Here is a 23,324-nt window from a genome sequence, read left to right on the forward strand (position 1 = left end):
TGATATTGTCGTCAATGGCGCGACAGATAATTTGCCGCGCACACGCCCAGGAACAAATTTTCAGAAAACGATAAGTTTCATTTACATTTCTCGTAGAATCACGGAAAATAAAACTTAAACTTAAAATGCTAATATGTCAATTAAACTAAAGCTTTGATATAGAGAGCTATGATTTATTCATAATCCTTGATAAATAGTACATATATAACATTGAATTATGTTAAATGAACGCATTTTATCCCTGTTAAATCTTACTTTATGCAAGCAATATAATAATTCACAACAAATGATATGCATTGATAATCTATGAAACCCCGGGTTTTTTTTCGCCAAAAGAAGGTAACTGTACGTTTTATCTGATTTTTTTATTTGCAATGCTTTTTCATACATAAATATAAGTTAACTCGCAAACATGATTCCAGTATACCTTTGAGGGTAATCAGACTTTCAAATATAGTATATACAATTATCAAAATGTAATCACGTTTTCCACCCCTACCCATTTCTGAAAGTAAAAAAAAAATACTCTACTTTTTCTCTTATTTTATTTCCTAAAAAAGTGGTTAAATCTTTTAGGGAATACGTAATGACTACCAAATATCATAGATAAAAAATTAAAAGTAAAAATGATAAGAAATTTAAAATCGATAAATAAAAAATAGTATAACTGTCAGATTTTTCCAAGGACGCCATTTTTTTTCAAGGTTACAATAATTGGTAGAACTATTTCACAACGCTCCGTATTTTGTAAATACGCGACCGCATATGTATTTGTGTTTAAATGAAAAAGAACCTTACAAATACATTTTAATACAGTGTAAGAATAAAATATTAATCTTTTACAGGAACATGCAAAATATGCTGTGGAATAAAATGCTTGATGAACATCAATTATACGGGGCAGCCGGTAGGAAAACTATCTTTGCATGCGTTAAATTGGTTTATAACTACAAATTTAGAACTAGAAAGAAGAAGGTCGTGCTACATTTCAATTTTGTTAGCAATAAGTTCCATGTGATTAATCCAAAATATACATGTAATCACATATATTACATAATTTCTCTATCGTAAATCAATCTCTGATATATTGCCAATTTGAACACTATTGCAGATATGTATTGTAAGTGTTAAAGGGATTCCATTGTGGTCCAAAAGTCTAAAAACATAAAATTTGATTTTTTCATAGATCATGTGGGACATTTAAAGCAGAAAGATATGCAAACGATAATTAAGAAATATAGTCAGAAACAAATTGAAAATCGTATTGTGTGCCATTCTTGACCCGATTTGAGTGAAAGTCGTTGTAGCGATACCGCTTTTCAATTTAGGGTATTTTTTCGTAATTAAACAAATTATTCTGGAAAAAACAGAGTGCTTGAATTATTTGAACTTTTGCAGATAATGTATTGGTCTAGACCTACATCAAATGGAAGACAAATCTCGAAAAATTATTTCAAGCCCCGTCATGTAAAAAAAAAAACAACATTTGTGGAGTCCCTTTAATATTGCGATTATTGCGAATAATACTTTATACGAAGAGAGAGAAAAAGGTAGAAACATAGCTCATAAACGCAATAACCCTATTTCACCAAAACATTCTGTATTGGCTTCATGTAAATAGAATTCCTATGTCATACATAGCTTTCTAGAATGTCAATACTCACTAATCAAACTTTTATTGGTACTTCACTAATCCCAGAATGCTTTTATTTTTCTTCCCATTTTGTTCTAAGAGATTCAATAGCGCCGAGCGGAAAGGACTAATTTTTCTCATAACCGGTTCATAATGTCACCAAAAGCCTTTCAATATTCAATTCAATATGTCTTTCCTTTTCCAATCTATTCATTAGATTTCTTTATACACCAATTACAGCAGAAAGGAGAGTTGATTGTTTCAATAAATGCAAGGTCAGACCACCGGAGACAAAGAAATCGTACTGGAAATGTGTTTAAAATGAGAAATTTTCTGAAGATTTTTTTTTGTTTGCAGGCTTCGTTGGTAACGTATGAACAACCGAGCAACTAGTTCAGAAAGAACAATAGTTAATTATACATGTTTTTAATGTATATTTTCCAACTCCATGTAATAGTTATAATTCTAGTGATTGGATGGTTGTTGACTACACTCAAGTGGTAAGATACTACGTCATCGAGCGCCTGCAAAATGCTCCGAATCTGACTGTATTCTTTTGTAAACATCCCGTTGACTCGAAGGTATATATGCTTTTATTCTAAGAAATCGTTAGAATATCAAAAAAATATGTAGCGCACCAGAGATCGACTTTAGTACTTGATATGATTTATAATGAACATTTAAAGTTTTATTGCCTAGTTCAGTCCTGAAAACGGAATAAATATCTGGAAACAAAGTGATCCCTCGGAAGCATTAATCACAAAAAATTACAAGAGAATTGCAGACTCGGTTTGATTGAGTCTGTACATGAGGGATAAAGAATATGTGCAACCTCCCTCACGCAGTTGTTTTTCCTAAATGCTCCCACTCGGACTCCCAAACATTTTTTTCCCGTTTTCAGGCTTAAACCAGTATAACTTTAAACGTCAAGTACTAAAGCTAATCTTTGGTGCGTTACATTACTTTTTTTGATATTCCAACACATTCCAATTACAAAAAAAAAAAAATCGGAGCATTTTGCAGGTGCGCGATGACGTATTATCCTACCGCTGCTTTGTGATACACTGTCGCTTTAAAATGTATATCAAAACTTAATTATCGAAATAATCATATGAATGCATGAGCTTATTTTGCATCATATATATTTCAGTTACAATATTATCACATTGATAATTGGGCTAATAGATCGTTATGTAAAAACAGTAATGTAGTTTCTACCCAAGTCATTTCTTTCATAAATGACTCATGTACACTTCAAGGCGCTTTTTCTTACTTTATTAGGTATGGAAAGTTCCGAAACATGCCAATTTTAAGTTCAATGACGAATTTTATCAGTTTGATACATTTAAAAACATAATAATATTAAGGTAACAGATAAAGAGATAAACGGACCAATCGTAAACGTACACTATTCAGAAAAAATAACGTAAGAAAAAAGCGGTACTTTTTTAAAGTATAAATTGCATCTTAAGAACGATCATCTTTGTTTGTCTTTTTTATATATTCTAAAACATCATGAAAAACCCAAAGCAAAGAGAAGAACTTTATTTTGTTATTGCTATTTAAAGAAACACTTAAAACGGGATGTTCTTTCTATTACTGCAAACTAGGATCGTCCTACCAAAGGGAACTAACTCGAACGAAATAAGAAGGAGAATCCAGCAGTTATTAACTACCTTTGTATTGATCTTTTAATCTGTTCTTCTTAAAGGGGTATTCATTGATTACAAGTTATATTACATGTAACGTGTTAATTAACCGTGATATCCGACGATGGGTGAAACGGGACGTGGACGATTGTAACTATAAAAGTCAAATTCGATTGTTTTTATACTGTTGTACCATTGTCATTAATTGATATATTATTACTTTAATTAAATCTATGATTAAATTTGTACTGTGAAATTGTAGCAGACAAACAAGTTATAACACTGATAACTAACACATAGGTTTGTGAGTAACTGTACAAATATTATCGAACCGTATTTTTACGAGGTATGATATTTTTGCTGTTACACACAAACCTGTGTGTTATTTATTTCATTACCCCTAGCAAAAACTTCATTGGGACACTGTTTCTATAGGTTTTTGTTTTTTTTAGATATTTGTATAGAAAGTGTTTGAGTTTAAAATGTTTTGTGAAAGATATGGAAACACCAGATCTCTATTTTTGCAATAAAACATTAATGAGCCGTGTCACGACAAAACCAACATAATGGGTTTGCGACCAGCATGGATCCAGACCAGCCTGCGCATCCGCGCAGTCTGATCAGGATCCATCCTGTTCGCTATCAGTTTCTCTACTTGTAATAGGGTTGGTAAGCGAACAGCATGGATCCTGATCAGACTGCGCGGATGCGCAGGCTGGTCCGGATCCATGCTGGTCGCAAACCCATTATGTTGGTTATGTCGTGACGCGGCTCATTTCTTAAGAATAAATGAACGATCTATGAGAACCAAACCATGTAAAACGTCCCTGTTGAGATTACTAAATTAAAATTAAGAAGGTTTTATTGTATACGTTGCCATAATTTTCCAAAACATAGTTTGATGGAACACATTTTTTCTTTCTCTTGATTTCCGGTAGCGGTTCTACTCAGGTTTCAACTCGAACCTGCTGTAAGAAATCTAGTGGTTCAATTCAGGTTCTAACTCGAACCTACTGTAAGAAATTCAGTAGTGGTTCTAGTCATGTTCCAACAGAACCTGCTGTTAGAAATCCAATGGTTCTACTCAGGTTCCAACTCGAACCTGCTGTAAGAAGGTCACTCCGTACCTAATATGATAGAAATATGGGTATTAACATACACTCAAAGAAAGGTAGCCTGCTAAGTAGTAAGTGTAAATTTCGATCCGCCTTCAAGCTAGTGTCTGTGCATTTCTTCAAAATGTAAAAACTGAAAGAAGACGCCCTATGAAATCAATAGCGTTGGTAGGAATATCAAGGCAGTTAATATATACATGTATAAAGCCGAAGATTATGTGAAGGGAAATCCCACAATTCATACGGAAGATTAATGATTCATCGGTAAATCAATGATGATTGGACCATTTTAAATTTGAAAACGTGTAAATTAAATAACAGTGATAAGATTTCAATGGTTATTTATTGATCTGGACAGTCTTTTATACAAAGTTGTTTGTTTTATCTTTGTGAGTGATATAAAGTGGTATAACATGATCAACTTTAGAAACCTTATGTTAGGAAATTCATTTTGTAGCATTTAACATAATCTGCTTAATTTTTATAATGAATCTGTCACACTATGGATTTAGAACAGTCCACTCAAAGTCAAAGGTATTTTTCAATGTAAAAATCACAACAAAAATTATGCTACATACAGTATCGAGCCTGGTCAGACTACACGGCTGTGCAGGCTAGTCTGGCTTTATACTTGTGGTAAAGACTATAGTCACTATTGGATCCAGTAGCGTAAAGTTTAAACACTAGAATAATGTATTCTTTAGTTTATTGCATAGTGAATTAACTATTTACTCAATTTGTTTAACATAAAAGACCAGTATATTACGACAATGTGAGACGGGTACGATCATTCTCTGTATTATGGCGCATGGGCCATTTAATCAATGCTGATATTTCTTTTTTTTTTCTTTTTGCAAAGTTAGAGTTTATTCCACTTTATGCTATTCAAAAACATTTTTATACTGAAGTTGGATATATAGCAAATCCTTTAAAAAAAGAAGAAAATTTCTTTCACTTTATTCAAAATGGTAAAAAAAAGAAAAAAAGACATGTCTATTAAGTCACCTCAAATTATGTAAATAATAAAAAGGGCGATTTTAATTGAAAGGTAGTCAGTCTCTCAGGTAGGTAACTTGTGCAAATTGAAAAATGCAATGATTTCCATTATCTGGTCTAAATCGCTTGTTTTATTGAAAGTCGTTAATGATTGATTAAAAAAACCATCAAAATTGTCCACAAGAATGCAAAATTTAGTATTTTTTCTTAAAATCTTTGTTTAAGATGATGTTTACAAATATGAGTCAATAAAACGGACCTACTGAAAGATCTGTTTATTGAAATAGTTTAAGGGCATAAACAAATATACCAAAATGTTAGGGTGATAATCCCTCGCGACACACTATCTTTAATCTAATATCATGTGATTGACATAATAAAAAAATATGCTTGCTTATCAATAAGGGTATTTCTAAAATTTGTTGAAAGTTAAACAACCTTAGTTATAGAAAATTTTCTTTATTGCAAACAATATGTGGCGATTATTTCTGTACTTCGCTTATTTTGGTGAGTAAATTATATATACATATCAACGATTAACATTATTATTTACAATTTAACTGCACATATTCAATTTATATTTTACATGCAATTTAAATCTGATTTTTTACACCTTTTTCATTTTTCCAGGGTACTTGTACATTTTGATTGTGAATGGGGATAAAACACAAAGTAAGAAGTTTTTTTCTCTCGCTCTCGGTTTTACAAGGTTATGTTCGTAATACAGTTAAGAAATATATTAAACTCGATATCAGAATTTAAAAGAATGGATGGATTAGATACTTAATAAAGGAGTCCTGCATTGTTATTTGCTTTTTAATTTTGTAATTTAACGTAACTGCAGTTTATGGTTTATGTTAATTAAATGTGTTGATATAACATTAAGTGACAATGATTTTTACAAATAAAAGTTATTAACAAAAATGAAATAATTAAAGTTATTAAAAAAAATAAACTACTAATTAGCCTTATCAATTGGTGTTCAAAATTATGACGTTTGAAATTTGTTCCTTTAAAGGCTATATACTGTATATACAAATTGTTTGATAAATTTGGTTACATGAAAACAAACTTGTGATTAAATTCATGTTTTTAATCACGAGAAACACGTAACACATTCCGTGCTAGATTAAGCATGTGTTTGATATATTATATGTATTAAACACAATCATATGAGAGATAGTGGGAACCGTTTTGTGCCACGTTTAGGATTTGAGACAGCTAATCCAAGGTGAAGATACAATTGTTCTCTATTCACAGCTCACGATCTCGAAGAACCGGATAATGGTGATGCTGGTGTAGATGTCGGCGTTGATGTCGGGGTTGATCAAGTTGTGAGAAGAGTAAAACGTGGTGGTAAATTTTGTAAGTATGAAATATATACAAACCATCATATATAATATAGTATAACTAGATAAATTGATATACATTTATTAATTTGCTTGCATTCAAAGATGGCTGCATCTATTCAAACTTATACTTCATGTCGAATGCATTACTGAACGGGAAGCTTCTGTGTAAGAGTATATTTAATGAGACAAATTAGATTTCTACCATGGCAATTGGTATTTAGGTAAATATGGATCAATTTACAACCTTAGTATTAGACTATTCAATATTACTTTTGATTTTTTTTTAATTATTAAAATACGATAGATATGCAAACGTATTTCTTTTGTGAATTTGTATAATTCATAGTAGTTGAAATTTTCACGACACCAATAAAATTCTGTTGTTTTCATTTCTTTAATGCAGACTGCCAGCCGGTAAGTCATTCTCAAGCTTCAAACGGTATATAAATATTAACAGTAACATTTTAATAAAATTAACGTTTCTTTATTATGTTATTTTACAAAGTTTTGTTCGTATTGATTTTATAATATATAATAGCCAACTATTTTAGAATACATATATTTTCTAACGAATATTGCATTCCTCTAGCTTTTTTAACTGAAACAAATAAAAGAAGTTGTACTTCAGAAACTGTTGTCTTCACAATCATATCATTTGATTGTCATCATCTACCCAATTTGGAAAGAAAGAAAGTCATGAGAAAGAAATGATAAACAGATTATATACAGTATATGAGGAAATTAAGCAAGAAATTGACGTTAAAACTGCGATGTGTAGTGGTAATCATACTGAATCGGTAATTCAGAGACCCTTGGTCCAAACTTCCGCGTCGTCTGGTCAATTTCTAGTGTGACTTATATGCACGATATTATTTCCTAAATTTCATATCAGAGTGGTAACAATCCATGCAAACATGGAAGTTGCTGGACAAATGACCATGGCCATGCCCACTATCAATGTAACTGTCATATTGGATGGAAAGGAAAAAATTGTACTAATGTTGGTAAGCATATTAACTGACCTATAGTGTTTTGATCTGTGGTACATTTTTATATCTGATTACCATTGTCTGACGAATAGAATAATTTAAACCAGATCAATATAAATATATTTGGCATCAATGATCCTGATGGAACAGAAAAAAGCATAAAGGCAGGTTCTTCAAAAGAAATGCTAATATATATAATCTCTTCAATTATTATTACAGTTTTGTAAATGAACAATTGCAATGTAAATTGGAAACGGCATCGATTCATTCTTTTCTCTTGCTTTTTTATCCGTATTGTTTCAAACATATATATTTATATATATATATTTTTTCGCTGTCAAGTTGAGATGAATTATATATTACTATATGTTTCACCATATTGACTGTTATAATGGTTATTAACTAATACTTGATAATACAAAATGTTATGGATGAATAAATAAATAATAATTAATAAAAACTGTGACATACCTTCTCTGTTTATAAATTGAACACCACCTATACAATCCAAAATATATCTATAGAATGTTTCGTGAGTTACACGGGTTATTAATTATACATTTGAAGTAAAATATAAAATTGAAAAAACAAAAAACATGGCTAAATGTGAAGTTAATTTGACTTAAATTATTTTTACACTCACCATTTACATTTGGATGGACGTAATGCCACTTTAATTGTATTCTTTTACACGAACATGCATCTTCAAGTTTTACTATTCTATTTTAAATTGCGTCTAATAAATCTCTTTTTTCTTAATACGTCTAAGATATTGTGCAAAGTTAATCACAGTTAACCATCTCAGCTTGTTCATTACAGACTGTTCCAGCCCAGTACATTGTTATAACGGAGGGAAATGTGTGCCAATGTATTCTTACACCGATTATCGCTGTATTTGTTCAGAGGGTTGGGAAGGTCGAAACTGTGAACGCAGAGGTACATTCTTATAATATTAATAGTCATTTCTATATTGTTCATAAACATGTTTTTAGTGTTATTACATTAAGTTTAATCGGTTCCTTACTGTTATTCATCCCATGTATTAAAGTAAACACGAATATTTTTTCTGCAATTAAGTCTGTTGTATAAAAAATCTTCTAAAAAATTGACCAATAATGTTACATATATAATTTCATGATTGTTGGCTTTGAACAAGTACAAATGCATGTCAACTAACGGGAACAAAAAGAAAGAGCTAAACTGCATTATCTCCTGTAATTTATAGTCTGTAATTATTATTATGTTCTATTTTAACAAGGCTATGACTACTTAAGATGAATACAAACATTTTGTTACATGAAAATAAACAGCAACACTTCCTTAAAGTTTCTGTTTTTTTTTTCACTGACTCCGAATATATTTTTGAATAAAGATCGTAGCTGAGTTCGCGAGAGAAGTTCCACCATTGACTGTCTTTCGTGATCATGTGATAGGTATTGTCACCTGTTGATATATTTCAGTCTGTTGTCTTCCTTTTTTCTCGAGGATCATCTATTTTCAATTTATTGTTAAAATTGGAAAAAGAAATATGGAAGCATTACTTAGACAGTGTGAACTAATTTATTGTTCTACTAAATCTATTCATGCAAAATGATTCAATATAAAAAAAGTTTTATTATTAGCTTCCATGATCATCAGCATGAAAATATTATCAGTTTAGTCTTTGTTTCGTTTTGGCTTTTAGATTGTTCCAGTGATTTGTACTGTAAGAATGGGGGAACATGTTCTGTTACAAATGGAGGGTCTAGCTACACTTGTAAATGTGCTGCCGGCTGGAAAGGCGTCAACTGTGACTTTGTCGGCAAGTCTATAAAATCATCGGTTGTCTGATAAAGTTTATAATAGCTCCATGTGAAGGCAATTTTAATTAAATGCCTTTAAAAAGGGCTTTGAATGAGATGCATTATATTATTATTGAACGATTTATTTTGCTCAATTTACTGTTAGAAAAAAATCTTTTTTCATCTGTTAAATTATTTGTTAGTTGTATGTATGATAACGAACTTTTTAAAAAATATATCCAGATTGCTCTAGTCAACTTTGCTGTCTCAATGGAGGTACTTGTCATTTGATCAATGGTGGAAGAAGCCTTATGTGCAGATGTACTGATGGTTGGAAAGGCGCAAATTGTGACTTTGTAGGTAAGGCTAATTTTATGTGAAGGAAATACTTGTGACTTTGAAAGGTAAGTATAATTTTATATGAAAGAACAATTCAAATATGTATCACAATGGGTATAAGAGTTCTAGTATATAATATGAAGGCTTGCGCACTGTTGTCAGTCAATTTTAGATAACTCAAGTTCGCTTAATTGGCATCTCTGAGGGACATGTAATTTAATCAATTTATAAATGTAGTTGTAAGGAACAAAGTATAATTTTGCTTTTATGATTGAATTGAACGATATGATTATATAATAATGGTGAATTTTATTATTCTTATCTATTACAAAGTTCTGAGTATTTTGATTGTTTTTCTTTTTTTCTTTTGTCTTTTAGATTGCACTAGTCCGCAATATTGTCAAAATGGGGGAACATGCAATCTGATAAACGGCGGAAGAAACCATTCATGTAGTTGCACTGAGGGTTGGAAAGGAACTAATTGTGATTTTACAGGTATCATTGATGTTTATAATGGTTATTTTCATTTCAATGCTTTAAACTTTTTGGTTAAGATATTGGATGCCTAATACAGAATCTCCTTTCTGAAGAGTATTCATTTTTAGTGAGGACACAGAGTTTCGATAGGGCGTGGGTTCAAACCACAGAGGAGACAATTTTTTTTTATATTTGTCTTTTGTTTCTTCTTTTTGTTTGGCAAGATTTTGACTTTTTTCTTATTTTTTATATAAAATCTGAAATTAAGAAAAAATTAAAGTTTGATGCATGTTTTTTTACAGTGAATTGTGTGCAATTGGATAGGATTACAACTTAAATGGTTATAATTTAAAATCGGCATGGTAAACTTCCTTTATATATTTCACATATGTTTAGATTTGTATCAAGATAATTAGTATTAAATAATATTTAGATACCCCTATTGTATGTGACAAAATCTATCAGCCTTTCTTACCCCACCCTCTTCTTATTTGATGTAAAATATCAAGTACCTGCCTCAATAAACCAAACAATCTTTTCATAGACATTTGTCATTGATTTATTTGTAGTTATTAAAAAACTATGGTTCTTTATTAGTACTTTTCAACTGAAAATAATATGAAAATAGCAAAATTTTCTTCAGATAGTGAAAACTTATCTTTGTTTTTGTTGTATAAAACTGATATAAAAGTTACGCTTCAATTGTCAATATTTTTCAAACATAGTGAACTTTTGTAATTTTTTGTATCTATGTCCATTTTTGTCCAGAACATAGTACAGTTTATTACTATTAAGTTTTAAATGCCTTTTGAAAAAGTGTTAATTATACATCTAATACATTAATTTTGAGTTCTAGTAAATTTTCAGCTAAGATTTAGTATAAAGGTTCGTTGACGTGAAAACTGTCAAATTATTGAATATCTTAGAAAAATAATTCCTTTCGTTCCGAATGCCAATCATTTTTCGTTTTCTCTATCAAACTCATTTTTAGATTGTTCAAGTCAACTTTATTGTCATAACGGAGGGACATGCAATTTGATCAACGGTGGAAGAGGACACACATGCAGCTGCGCTGATGGCTGGAAAGGGTCCAACTGTGACTTAGTAGGTAAGGTAAATTAGTTGATGTTTTTTTTTCATGCTCCATATGCTATATGTGCCTTAATAAATGAACAATTGATAAAATTAGATTGAATTGTATAAGAATGATTCTAACACATTTCGTTTTTATCCAAGACATATTTTTAGGTTTGTGTGCGTGAAATCAATTACAGTTAGTAGCGGATTTGATAGTAAGTCAAAATAATCAATTTTACTCGATCACTCTGATACAGCTATGGCTGGGATTTCGAGCATTTATAACATATTATATTATGTTCTATGTATTTTATTCAATATCGAAATAGAAGCGACTTCTTAATGTAGATACATACACTTTTATAGATAGAGCTTCAAATACATGTTAAATACTTGTATAACGCAGCAAAATATGATATATATGCAGATTGCACAAGTCCGATACATTGTGGTGAACATGGTGACTGCAAACTGACAAATGGGGGTCGTAACAAAACTTGTATTTGTTTTTATGGGTGGAAAGGTCCAAAATGTGAAAATATAGGTATATATTACATATCTTTGCCGTGTTTTGTTTTACTATCATGATCAATATTTTATACTTAATTTAATGTTGTTTCGCTGTTCTGTGTTTTACAATAAATTCGTGCATTATAATATTATACCTTAATTGCAGGAATACTGGCAATCACCGTCACCTCTAAGTTAACTGATATACATGTTACCTTTTTGTAATTTTTAAAATGTAATAGGGCTGTAAAGTATTTCTGTAAACACAATTTTTTTCTAGACAAGGATATGGTACATCATGTTCAATTGATTTCAGACGAATGCACGCCATATAAAAAGGCCGACTTTGTATTTGCTATCGACACTTCGATGAGTGAATGTAATATATCGTTTGATAAGCATAAACAATATGTCCAGAACTTTATATCCAAATATCAAGTAGGGCCACCAAACTATCGATACCAATTTAGTCTTGTGACATTTTCTCGACAAGCGACCATTCATTTTTACTTAAATACTTTTAACAACAATAGCGAGATACAAAACGCAATAGATCAGCTAACAGTAGATTGTGGTGGCCCGAGTTTCACTGGAACTGCTTTGAAGAAAGTACGCGAAGACGTTTTACAGACGGCACATGGTGTGAGAGATCCGGCTGACGTCGAACGCTATATAATATTATTATCGGATGGACTGTCGTCGGACCCGAATATTGTGATATCAGAGGCGAATGCTTTGACAGTCAGCGGTGTGAAGATTTACTCTGTTGGTAGTGGAGTGTCGATACGACATGAGGAATTGTTAGAAATATCATCTTTTAATTATTATGTGTTTCCAATGGCAACAGAAGATTGTTTACAAACACTCCTTAAATACACCATGTTTGGTTGTGACAGTATGTTAACTCATCTTTATATTAATTTTAATTAACTTTGCGTGAATTTTTTTGTTATACTATTAGAGCATGATTAAGTTATTTTGTTATAAACATGTCAATTCATCGAAAGCTTGGTGCACATAATTGAATTTAAAATTTTGTAAAAGTATACATGATCTGCATACATTATTCTTAGATTGCTTTATAATTCTTTCAAATATTGATTTGATTACTCTGTTATGGAATTGGTTCAATATCTCTTTCAGAATGTTCAACAAATGTGTCAGATGTTGCTATTGTGATGGATGTCTCGGCTAATATAAATCATAGAAACTTTGATATGCAAGTCAAAGCTGTCTCTCATCTTTTAACACTTACTGATGTTGGTCCAAATGCAACTCAGTTCAGTTACTCTACATTCACGAATGCCACAGTGAGTGTATATAATTTTACAACCCATCACGACCGAGTAAGTCTAAGAGCTGATGTTAATAAGAAAACAAGGCAGGTATACAATAAAAATAATAACATAACCCGTGCTCTGAATGACGTGAATAAAAATGGATTTTCAACTTTGAGAGGATCGAGGTCAGATGCAAGAAAGATCTTAGTTTTGGTGATTTCAGGAAGCATGAATGATACTCAAGAAATAAAAACTGCGGCAAAACAGCTCAAAGACTCTGGAATAATAATTGTTACCATAGGTACTGGTAGAAGTGCTAACTGGATCAACTTGCGTGATATATCATCGGACCCAACGCTAACGTTTGTACTAGGGGATGACATCCATATTGGCGTTAATGTACTAGACTCTCTTAGAACAACTTTATTATATGATTATTGTTCAAATGTATGATCATAAATTACATGCTTTAATTATACATTGACAATATTGACATGACTTTAGTTACGCTGTGTTTATCACATTTTGTACAGACATCTGACAGCTAGTACCATTATAATCAAGACATTGCAGAATACGTTTATGAAAATTTCACATGTTTACTTTAGTCGTACATATAAGACAATCCTGATATATGTTACAAAATACTGTATTTGTCTGTAATATCGATATTTTTGTATTTTCCACATTATGTATCTTGATCAATTATTAAGACCATGAATCTAAAAGTGATTTGATTTTTTAGACAATAAACAGGTTTTTAACAATTTTCAAGTACGAGCAGAGTAAAACTTTTAATGATAAAAGTCAAATTAAAATGACACAGTGAAAGAAAAGAAACATGTATTAATAAAGAAGATGTTTACCATACCTTTACACTTCTACGTATGACAAGTGTTTCAACAAATTGCCGCTAAACAATAAAAACGTGTACCTTGTTTATGACGAAGAACTGTCAGTAAGTATCATGCTTATGTGTTGTGCTCTTAGTTTTGTTTTATTGCGGTCTTTATATTTTATATATTATATTTGCTAGGCCAATTCATATGTTTCGTGAACCTAGCCCAAGTTCGTATTGATATATGCCAAAGAGTTATATCATTTTGGACGAAACTGATAAATTGTTCAAGCCAAAATATCGACAAACTATCTGGTAAGTTTTACAGCATGTTATATGAAATGAATACTTTAAACAATGTTAAGTCCCAATGGATCGAAAATGTTAGAAATTTGTTGTGTTCTTCAAGTTTTTCAAGAGTATGATACTGTCAAAGTTTCTTAAATGAGAAATGGCTGATTTGATCAATTTGCCGAAAGTTAAAAGATAATTTTATACGGAAATGGCAATTAACATTAAAAAGGTATTAAAACTGAGTTTGGAAGAAGTGCTTATATCAAGATTTTGTCATCTAGACGTAGCTTATCAATTATGCGTTTTTTACTAGAAATCATATATAGGCTGCTTGTGGAAACAGGAGGATGGTATGGAAAACCTTCTTCTGAAAGAAAATGTTCCTTTTGTAATGATGATGTAGGGTGACGAATTTCATTATTTGTTCACATGTTTGAGGAAAGAAAAAAGTATTTAAAACGGTATTTTTAAGTTAATCCCATTTTTTTAAATAAGAAGAATTGTTTAGTAGTGAAAATAAAATTTTATTAAATAAACTTAGTAATTTTATCGAAATAATATCTAAAAACATATAACATTGATATGCCTGGATTGCTCGTTTACTTGAAAATATATTTATTTGCTACACATATGTTTTTTTTTGTAATTTTACATGTATTATTTGGATATGTTTGTCATTCTCTTTTTACGTAACACCTGTTAATATGCCGCCATTATTCACTGTAATTATTATTGAATGGTGGTTTTGTTGTTTACTTGATGTAAACCTAAGATGGAAATAAAGTTTGAAGTTTTGAAGTGAACCTAGCCCGATATTTGTTGAATGAACTCATGTTTGTTTGTAATATCATTCAAGATCATGCAGAATTAACGTGAATAATTGCACTTATTTGAAATTATAAGGCATTATTCGTTTGAACATTTATTATCTATGTTACAAAATTCACAGAAGTAAATCATTATTATTTAATGAGAATTGTGTGAGCGTCTCCTACAGAGATACCAACGCATTGAGCTATATAACTATTGAGCTATATAACTAGTTGTAAATCTTGCATCAGTAGCAATGAAATCCTTTACTTTTTAAACCATTTTTGGCGAAGTTGCAGTTTTCGGACGGCGTGCATGAGATGCATCTTTTACTGAATCAAAACCACTTTTAAATTTCCTACACCATCGTGTGACAAATGAAAAAGAAAGTTCATTGTTCCCATAAATACGACATATTTCATTAAATATGTCTTTCGCCTGTATACCAAGAATACAGCGGTACTTGATACAAGACCGTATTTGGTCAGTGAAAGGAGACCTTTTCCCAATCATTTTAGCTTCAGTTCAGTGTATACACGAGTAGATAGCGATAATCGTGCTATTGCCAAAGCTAGACTGAACTGATTTACCTATGTATTGTATCAATTGAGAGCTTACACAACCATCTATGTGTACTATGTACATAGTACATATGTGCGTGCAAAACGTGGTTAAAAGCGAGATATTGGCCTTGTTGCATTCATATTTGAACACCCCTGGTAATTGGGCTAAGAGAGATCGTTTTATAAAACAGTATTCCAGCTTCTATCTCAAGCTAATTAGTTAAGAGATTTCATTCATTAATAGCTCAAACTTCGAGTTTATCCTATCTTGTATTGGTAGGAACTTTAACAAAATGTTTTCCTACGCGCGCACTTCAAGGCGCTTATTTTTACTTCACAAGAAAGTGCCGAAATATGCCCATTTTAAGTTAAATGATATATTTTTTTTCTTAACATAATATTATTAATACAATAAAACAATAAAAGTGGAACAAACAATCAACACAGGATAAGTTTTAAAGTTTATTTAATAATATTATTAAGGTAACAGATAAAGATAAAAACGGACAAATCGTAAACGTACATTAGTAAAATTAACTTAAGAAGAAAAAGAGTTATTTTTCTTAAAAGTCATGGCATCTTTAAAACGATGATTTATACTTGTCTTTTCTAAAATCTAATACATCACGAAAAAGGATTAGAATTGTCAAGCAAAGAGAAGAACTTTTATTATTGTTTTTTTTAAAGAAAGACTTAAAACAGATTGTTTTTTATTTATTAAAGATACTTACTGCAATATTATATACCAACTAGGATTCAATTCTCCCACTTCAAATTGCCTAAAAATTTTACTACCTATATTTTTAAAGAACTACCAAAGGGAGTTATCTCGAACAAAGTAAAAAGGAGATTCCAGAAGTTATTAACTACCTTCTTTGTATTTATCTTTTATTGAAGCTTTTGAAATGGCGTTCTTTAATAATGCTTAAGACAGCGGAATGTCACAGTTACAGTGTTTTTACGAGGAATGATATTTTTGCTGTTACTCACGAATCTATGTGTTATTTATTTCATTACCCCGAACAAAAATGTCATTGGGACACTGTTTCTATAGGTTTTTATTTTTCAGATATTTCACTGCGATAAGAATAACTCCCATTTACCTATAGGTATTAATAGTTCAAAATTAGTGATGGGTAATATGATTGATTGCCAGCTAATATGCTCAGAAACAAATAAGTCTAAATATATGCTAACAGTGTATATCTGAAAGGATATGAAACAAATATTTACGGCATGTCCATTATATAAGACAACATATAAATATATAACTAGAAACTGAAGCTACAATGCGCAACGAAATCTGTTATTTATATAATGATAAATAATATATTGTCTGATATTTCTTTTTCATAAATGCCTACAGAGATTCTTTACTTATTAAAACTCAAATTTTAAACAGAACGTGTTTGACTTCTCACTTCCCATCGGAGCGTGCACGTCGCTGAGAAGGCACAGGGCATCGGCAGATGATTGAAGGATTGTGTACGTTTAAGGCGGCATGTTTTCCTCTACTCGGGGTAACGTTTAAGGCGGCACGACCTAGATAGACTGCATGAAGTTAACTGCCGGTGTCCTGACTAATGCCGAGGGGAGTGGCCATACAAAGTAGGCTGAGACGACGAGGATGGTGTGCTAGGGTACGTGAGCCCCTAGTACAGATAGACGGCTTGTAAGGCAGGCCTTTTTCTGGCACCAACAGCCCTTTTCAGGGCTAACCTTTCCTATTGTCACAGGTTACTGTACATTTAGGTTCTCATTGACCGCCGTACAGTGACCTTCTTTGGCTCAAAATTCATATATTTGGCTAATACTCCGTGGAAATTGCATGGAGGTAAATTATCACCACTTTGTGCTTCAAAATTAACTTTTTAAGGACATGACTGGTGACATTGTCCGGGGTCCGTACTCGAACACGAAAACTGCATTTTTGTGCCCGAAAGGACGGATGAACCCTCATTAAGCATTAACTACATACATACAGAACGTTGTTTGAGATTAAACTTTTTGTGTAATATATGAAACAGCAGGTCACTATATTTTCGCAATACAAACATTTTTTTAAGAATAAATGAACGAGCTATGATAACCAAATTAATGTATACTATTACTGTTGAAATTATTTTACTAAAGTTATATTCTATGAAAAACGTTGTCTTAATTTAACCAAAAATATAGTTTAATAGAATGCATTCATTCTTTTTCTCATGTCGTCCGAATAGATAAAATTTTAAATAGGAAAATTTTATTTTTAAAAAGATGAATAAATATAGCCTGCCTCAAGAAAGAGACGTTTTGGGTTTTATTAAAGGTTTCCCAAAATAACCCCAAATAAGAAAAACAGTGGTTTTTTTTCTCCCCTGTTTCCAATTTTCGGGGGAACCCCGCCCGTTTTTGAATGGCCCCTAGCTCTACTCAGGTTCCAACTCGAACCTGCTGTAGGAAAGTCACCTCGTACCTGATATGATAGAAACATGGGTATTAACATACACTCAAAGAAAGCTAGCCTGCTAAGTAGTAAGTGTATATTTCGATCCGTCTTCAAGCTGGTATATGTGTATTTCTTCAAAATATAAAAAACTGAAAAAGTCGCCCTATGAAATAAATAGCGTTGGTAGGATATAAAACGAAGAATATCAAGGCAGTTAATGTATACATGTATAAAACCTAAGATTATGAGAAGGGAAATCCCACAATTCACACGGAAGATTAATGATTCATCGGTAAATCGATGATGGTTGGACCATTTTAAATTTGATAACGTGTAAATAAAATAAGATGACAGTGATAAGATTCAAATTGTTATTTATTGATCTGTAAAGTCTGCATTTTTTTAAAAATTTATACAAAGTTGTTTGTCATGTCTTATAACATTTCTTAATAAGTCATTTAAAGTGGTATATCATGAACTTTGGTTACGAAATTCATTATGCAGCATTTAACATAATCTTTATAAAATGGATCTGTCATGCTATGAATTTGGAACAGTAAGGTATTTTTCAATGTAAAAATCACAGCAAAAATGAAGCGACATACAATATCGAGCCTGGTCAGACTACACGGCTGTGCAGGCTAGTCTGGCTTTATACTTGTGGTAAAGACTATAGTGACTATTGGATCCATTAGCGTAAAGTTTAAACACTAGAAGAATTCTAGTATTCTTTAGTTTATTGTAGTGAATTTACTATTTTTCTCACTTTGTTTAATATTCTTGACTAGTACATTGTTTAGTTTGATGCAACGACTTTGTGGTTTAAAACCAGGCGGGTGCTATTCATTGTATTATGGCACGTCGGTCATTTATTAATGCCGTTGTTTCATATTTTTGTTGTTGATTTTTTTCACTATTTTTGGCAAAGTCGGAATTTATTTCACTCTATTATTTAAAAACTATTTTTACTGAAGTTGGATATATCGCAAAGCTTCTTAAAATAAAAAGAATAAATTTTCTTTCGCTTCATTCGAATTGGTAAAAAAAGAAAAGTTTACTATCGGACATGCCCAAATAGTCACCTCAAATTAAGTAAATAAAAAGGGTGGTTTTTATAGAAAGGTAGTCTCTTATGAGAGTAAATGTTTGCGTTATTTTGTGAAAATTGTAAAATGCAATGATAGGTTATATTGACCAAACGCTATCTTTATCTGGTCTTTAAATGGTCGTCTAAATCGCTTGTTTTTATATATTAAAATCATATCTTGTTAACGAAGGCCCTTTGATTGAAAAAAATCTCAAAATTGTCAACAAATATGCAAAGTTTTTTTTGCTTGTAATCTTTGTTTAAGATATATCGATGATGTTTACAAACAAATATAAGTCAATAAAACGGACCTACTGAAAGATAAATATTCAAGCGAGGTTTAGAGCTACTGTATTTTGAAATAGTTTATGGGCTTAAACAAATATACCAAAATGTTAGGGAGATTCCCTCTCGCGGCACACTACTAAGTCATTGATTATGCATGCTTATCAGTAAGGGGATTTCCAAACTTTGTTGAAACTTAAATAACCTTAGTTATAACTTACAAACAGTTTGAAGAAAATTTTCTTTATGCAAACAATATGTGGCGATTATTTCTGTACTTCGCTTTTTTTGGTGAGTAAATTTAATATATAGTTTGATTGTATTAACCTATCCATGAACACAAAATATTTAATCTCCGATAAATTTTGGGTAAGTTTCATGAGATATACACAGTGAGATGTAATTAAATGTAATTTGTATCTGTGAAGTAATTACACTAAGCGTTATATAGCGCAATAGGGTAATCTGCTATACGGGTTTATAGCTTTTAGTGCCCTACGTGTTGAAAGATCGAGAACGCGTAGACCCATGTTTTTTTTCTTATTGATATGTTCAACATTATTGAAGCTATGATTTTTTTTTGATTTTTTTTCATTTATCTTTTATGTTTTGCACTTATTTTGGATGTCTATACTCTCTTTAAATAACATGTTTTAAGAATGACTATTTTGAATTCATTCGGATTAAAATCAATGTTTTAAGGTCTTGCATCATATCCGTGTTGACAATTATGCAAGCATTTGCCCATTTATATTAAAAAAATTATAGTGCAAAAAGAAAGTATAAGTTCTAAAACAATGTCAACAGTAGATATCGAACCACAGACCTTAACTGACTGTGCTGTTTCGGATATTACAACCATATTTACAATAAGCTTAGGTGTCTTTTCAAAACATTACTATATACTCCATTTTAATTCTAGTAAACTACACGGACAAAACTGAAATGGGATCGAATATTTAATTGAGTGCTATAATGTATTCATAATTGACAAGTGAATAAAATCAGACTATACTTATCAACAATTTACATTATTCTTAACAATTTAACTGTACATATTCTAATTTTATTTCATTACTAAAAACCTACACACTTTTTAAATCTGAATGTTTACACTTGTTTTTTTTCCAGGATACTTGTACCTTTTGATTGTGAATGGGGATAAAACACAAAGTAAGATTTGTCCCCCCCCCTCTCTCTCTCTCTCTCTCTCCCTCTCTCTCCCTCTCTCTCTCTCTCTCTCTCTCTCATTTTTACAAACTATTTTGTTTGGTTATGTATGTAATACAGTAAATAAAATTTAATACTCGATATCAGAACTAAAAAAATGGATGAATTAAATGCTTAGTAAAGGAATCCTGCATTGTTATCGTTTTGCTTTTTACTCGTATTTTGGAACATACCGGATTATGGTTTAATTTTATTATAACATGGTGTCAATGTTGCAAAATGACACTTTTTTTAAACAAAAAAACAACAAAAAAAACATAATGAAAATAGATAAATGTAAGTATTTTTTAAAGAGGTAATAAATAAATAAATAAATGAATAAATACAAATATATATATTTATATATATTTGAGATAGAATATTATGACCTTAAACCTTTTTATTCTTTTAAAGGCTACATACAAATATTTTGATAAACTTGGTTATATGGAATCAAACTCTTGATTAAATTAATATTTTAATCAAGAAAAACGTTTAACACAGTTCATTCCGTGCTTGAGCACGTGTTTGTTATATCATATGTATTATACACAATCATTTGAGAGATAGTGGGAACCGTTTTAAGCCGAGTTTAGGATTTGAGCTAACTAATCCAAGATAAGGGTACGATTGTTCTCTATTCACAGCTCACGATCTTGAGGAACCAGATAATGATGACACTGATGTTGATGTCGGCGTTGATGTCGGCATTGATCAAGTTGTGAGAAGAGTAAAACGTGGTGGTGAACATTGTAAGTATGAAATATATTTTACAACTATGGATTTTTTAGATGGTAAATATTACGTTTTATGTACTGAAAAAAATATATTGACCGAGCTGATGATAATGATAATGCACGGTAAATTCTTAAATTAATGTTCCTAAAGAATAAATGTAAAGACGGTAACTAAAATAGATTAATTTGACATTTATGCGAATCGCCTAACGTTTTATTTTTTAAGTGAATTTTAGCTACCGTCTTTACATTTTTAAGAGCATTAAGAATTTAGCGTACCAATGAGCATTAAAATACAGAGCCAACTTATCGAAAAAGTAGACAAGCTGAAAAATGTCGATTTCCGTCGTATTCAATGGCCGACTTGATAAATTATGTAATAAAACAGATATGTACTTTTTAGCTGGTGAATATGATGTGATATGTACTGAAAAAATTATTATTGATCTCGGCTATCGCCTCGATTAAACTATTCAATATTATTTATTGCTAAGTATTAAAACTCGATAGATATACAACTGCATTAATTCATGGTTGTTGACATTTTCATGACACAAATATAATGCTGTTGTTTTTTTTTTCATTTCTGCAGACTGCCAGCCGGCACCGGTAAGTCGTTCTCAAGCTTCAAAAAGTATAGAAATATTAACGTTAACATTTTAATAAAATTAATGTTTCTTTTTTGTTGTTTAACAAAGTCGTGTTTGTGTTGATTATATAATAGTCTACCATTATAGAGTATTTTCAAATGAATATTGTATTCTTAAAACTATGTTAATTGAATTAGTTCTATTTCATAAACTGTTGTCTTCACAATCATTTCATTAGATTATCATCGTCTACCCAATATGTGAAAGAAAGAAAGTCATGAGCGGGAAATTACAGATAGAAAATATATAAGGACAAAAAGCACGAAAAAGACGTTAAATTTGCGGTGTAGTGGTACGCATTTAGAGTCCGAACTCTTGGGGCGTGTGTGACATGTATAAATTGTATATATACTTTTATTTTGATTTCAGATTGGTAAGAATCCATGCAGGCATGGAACTTGCTGGACAAATGACGGTGGTCATGCCCACTATCCAATGTAACTGTTATAACAGGGTGGAAAGGTTCCCAAATTTTGTGACACTATTTTTAAAAGACATGAAACTGACCTATAAGTCACACTTTTATAATCACATTGACATTGTCTCTTTTCGAACAGAAAGAAATTTCAAAACCAGAATCAATATAAATATTTTATTTTTTTGATTTCTTTTTTGAGAAAATTCTGCTTTTTTATGACTTTTTTTATACTTAGGATCTTGAAACAAACAAAGCTAAGTGTTGACCCATCTGTAAAGGCCCCAGCTTTGTCTTATTTGTTGTTTTTTTTTTTTTGGTTTCCTTTCATGGATCATTTTTGCCAAATATATTGATATTTAAAGACTGAATCACATTTAAATTCATTTTTTTCGGCTTCGGACTTGTGAATCAATATTATTTACCTATATATTTCATTTGGTTATATTAATGATTACTGACCAAAAATTGAGAATACAAAATGTTAATCACGACTATAATTTTTTTTCTTAAATATAAAAAGACTGTTTAACTCTTTTTTATATAAACTAAACGCCACCTATACAATCCTAAGGATATTAATATCATGTTTCGTGAGTCACACGGGTCATTGATAAAATACTTATTTGAAAATAACCAATGCAAAATGCAAAGTTCTCGTTTTTACTTAAATTACCTGTACACTAACCATCTACATTTGGATGGGCATAATGTCACATGAATTGATTTTTTTTCCACGAACATGTATCTTCAGTATTTATTTAAAATTTCGCCTTAGAGATCTCCTTTTTCTAAATGTGACAAAGT

The 23,324-nt window shown here is 31.0% G+C and overlaps 2 protein-coding genes and 1 long non-coding RNA gene across 3 annotated transcripts; all 3 read left to right on the plus strand.

Moving 5' to 3' along the window:
* Nucleotides 1-5,559: 5,559 nt before the first annotated feature.
* LOC132734750 (uncharacterized) lies at nt 5,560-6,758 on the plus strand. The gene is made up of 3 exons (XR_009626367.1): nt 5,560-5,900; nt 6,024-6,065; nt 6,654-6,758. It is a non-coding gene; the product is annotated as an uncharacterized LOC132734750 (long non-coding RNA).
* An 881-nt stretch (nt 6,759-7,639) lies between these two features.
* LOC132734753 (uncharacterized) lies at nt 7,640-9,674 on the plus strand. The gene is made up of 3 exons (XM_060721600.1): nt 7,640-7,749; nt 8,554-8,670; nt 9,419-9,674. Exons 1-3 carry the CDS (start codon nt 7,660-7,662, stop codon nt 9,545-9,547), a joined length of 336 nt encoding a protein of 111 aa, XP_060577583.1. The 5' UTR covers nt 7,640-7,659; the 3' UTR covers nt 9,548-9,674.
* Nucleotides 9,675-9,724: 50 nt separating this feature from the next.
* LOC132734752 (collagen alpha-6(VI) chain-like) lies at nt 9,725-15,057 on the plus strand. Its single transcript, XM_060721598.1, has 6 exons — nt 9,725-9,875; nt 10,233-10,349; nt 11,323-11,439; nt 11,836-11,952; nt 12,235-12,813; nt 13,062-15,057. The coding sequence occupies exons 1-6, from the start codon at nt 9,827-9,829 to the stop codon at nt 13,649-13,651; spliced, it is 1,569 nt and encodes a 522-aa protein (XP_060577581.1). The 5' UTR covers nt 9,725-9,826; the 3' UTR covers nt 13,652-15,057.
* The last annotated feature ends 8,267 nt before the right edge of the window (nt 15,058-23,324 follow it).

Source organism: Ruditapes philippinarum, unplaced genomic scaffold (genome assembly GCF_026571515.1).
Source record: "Ruditapes philippinarum isolate M1 unplaced genomic scaffold, ASM2657151v2 ctg3287_1_1_1_1, whole genome shotgun sequence".
NCBI lineage: Eukaryota > Metazoa > Mollusca > Bivalvia > Venerida > Veneridae > Ruditapes > Ruditapes philippinarum.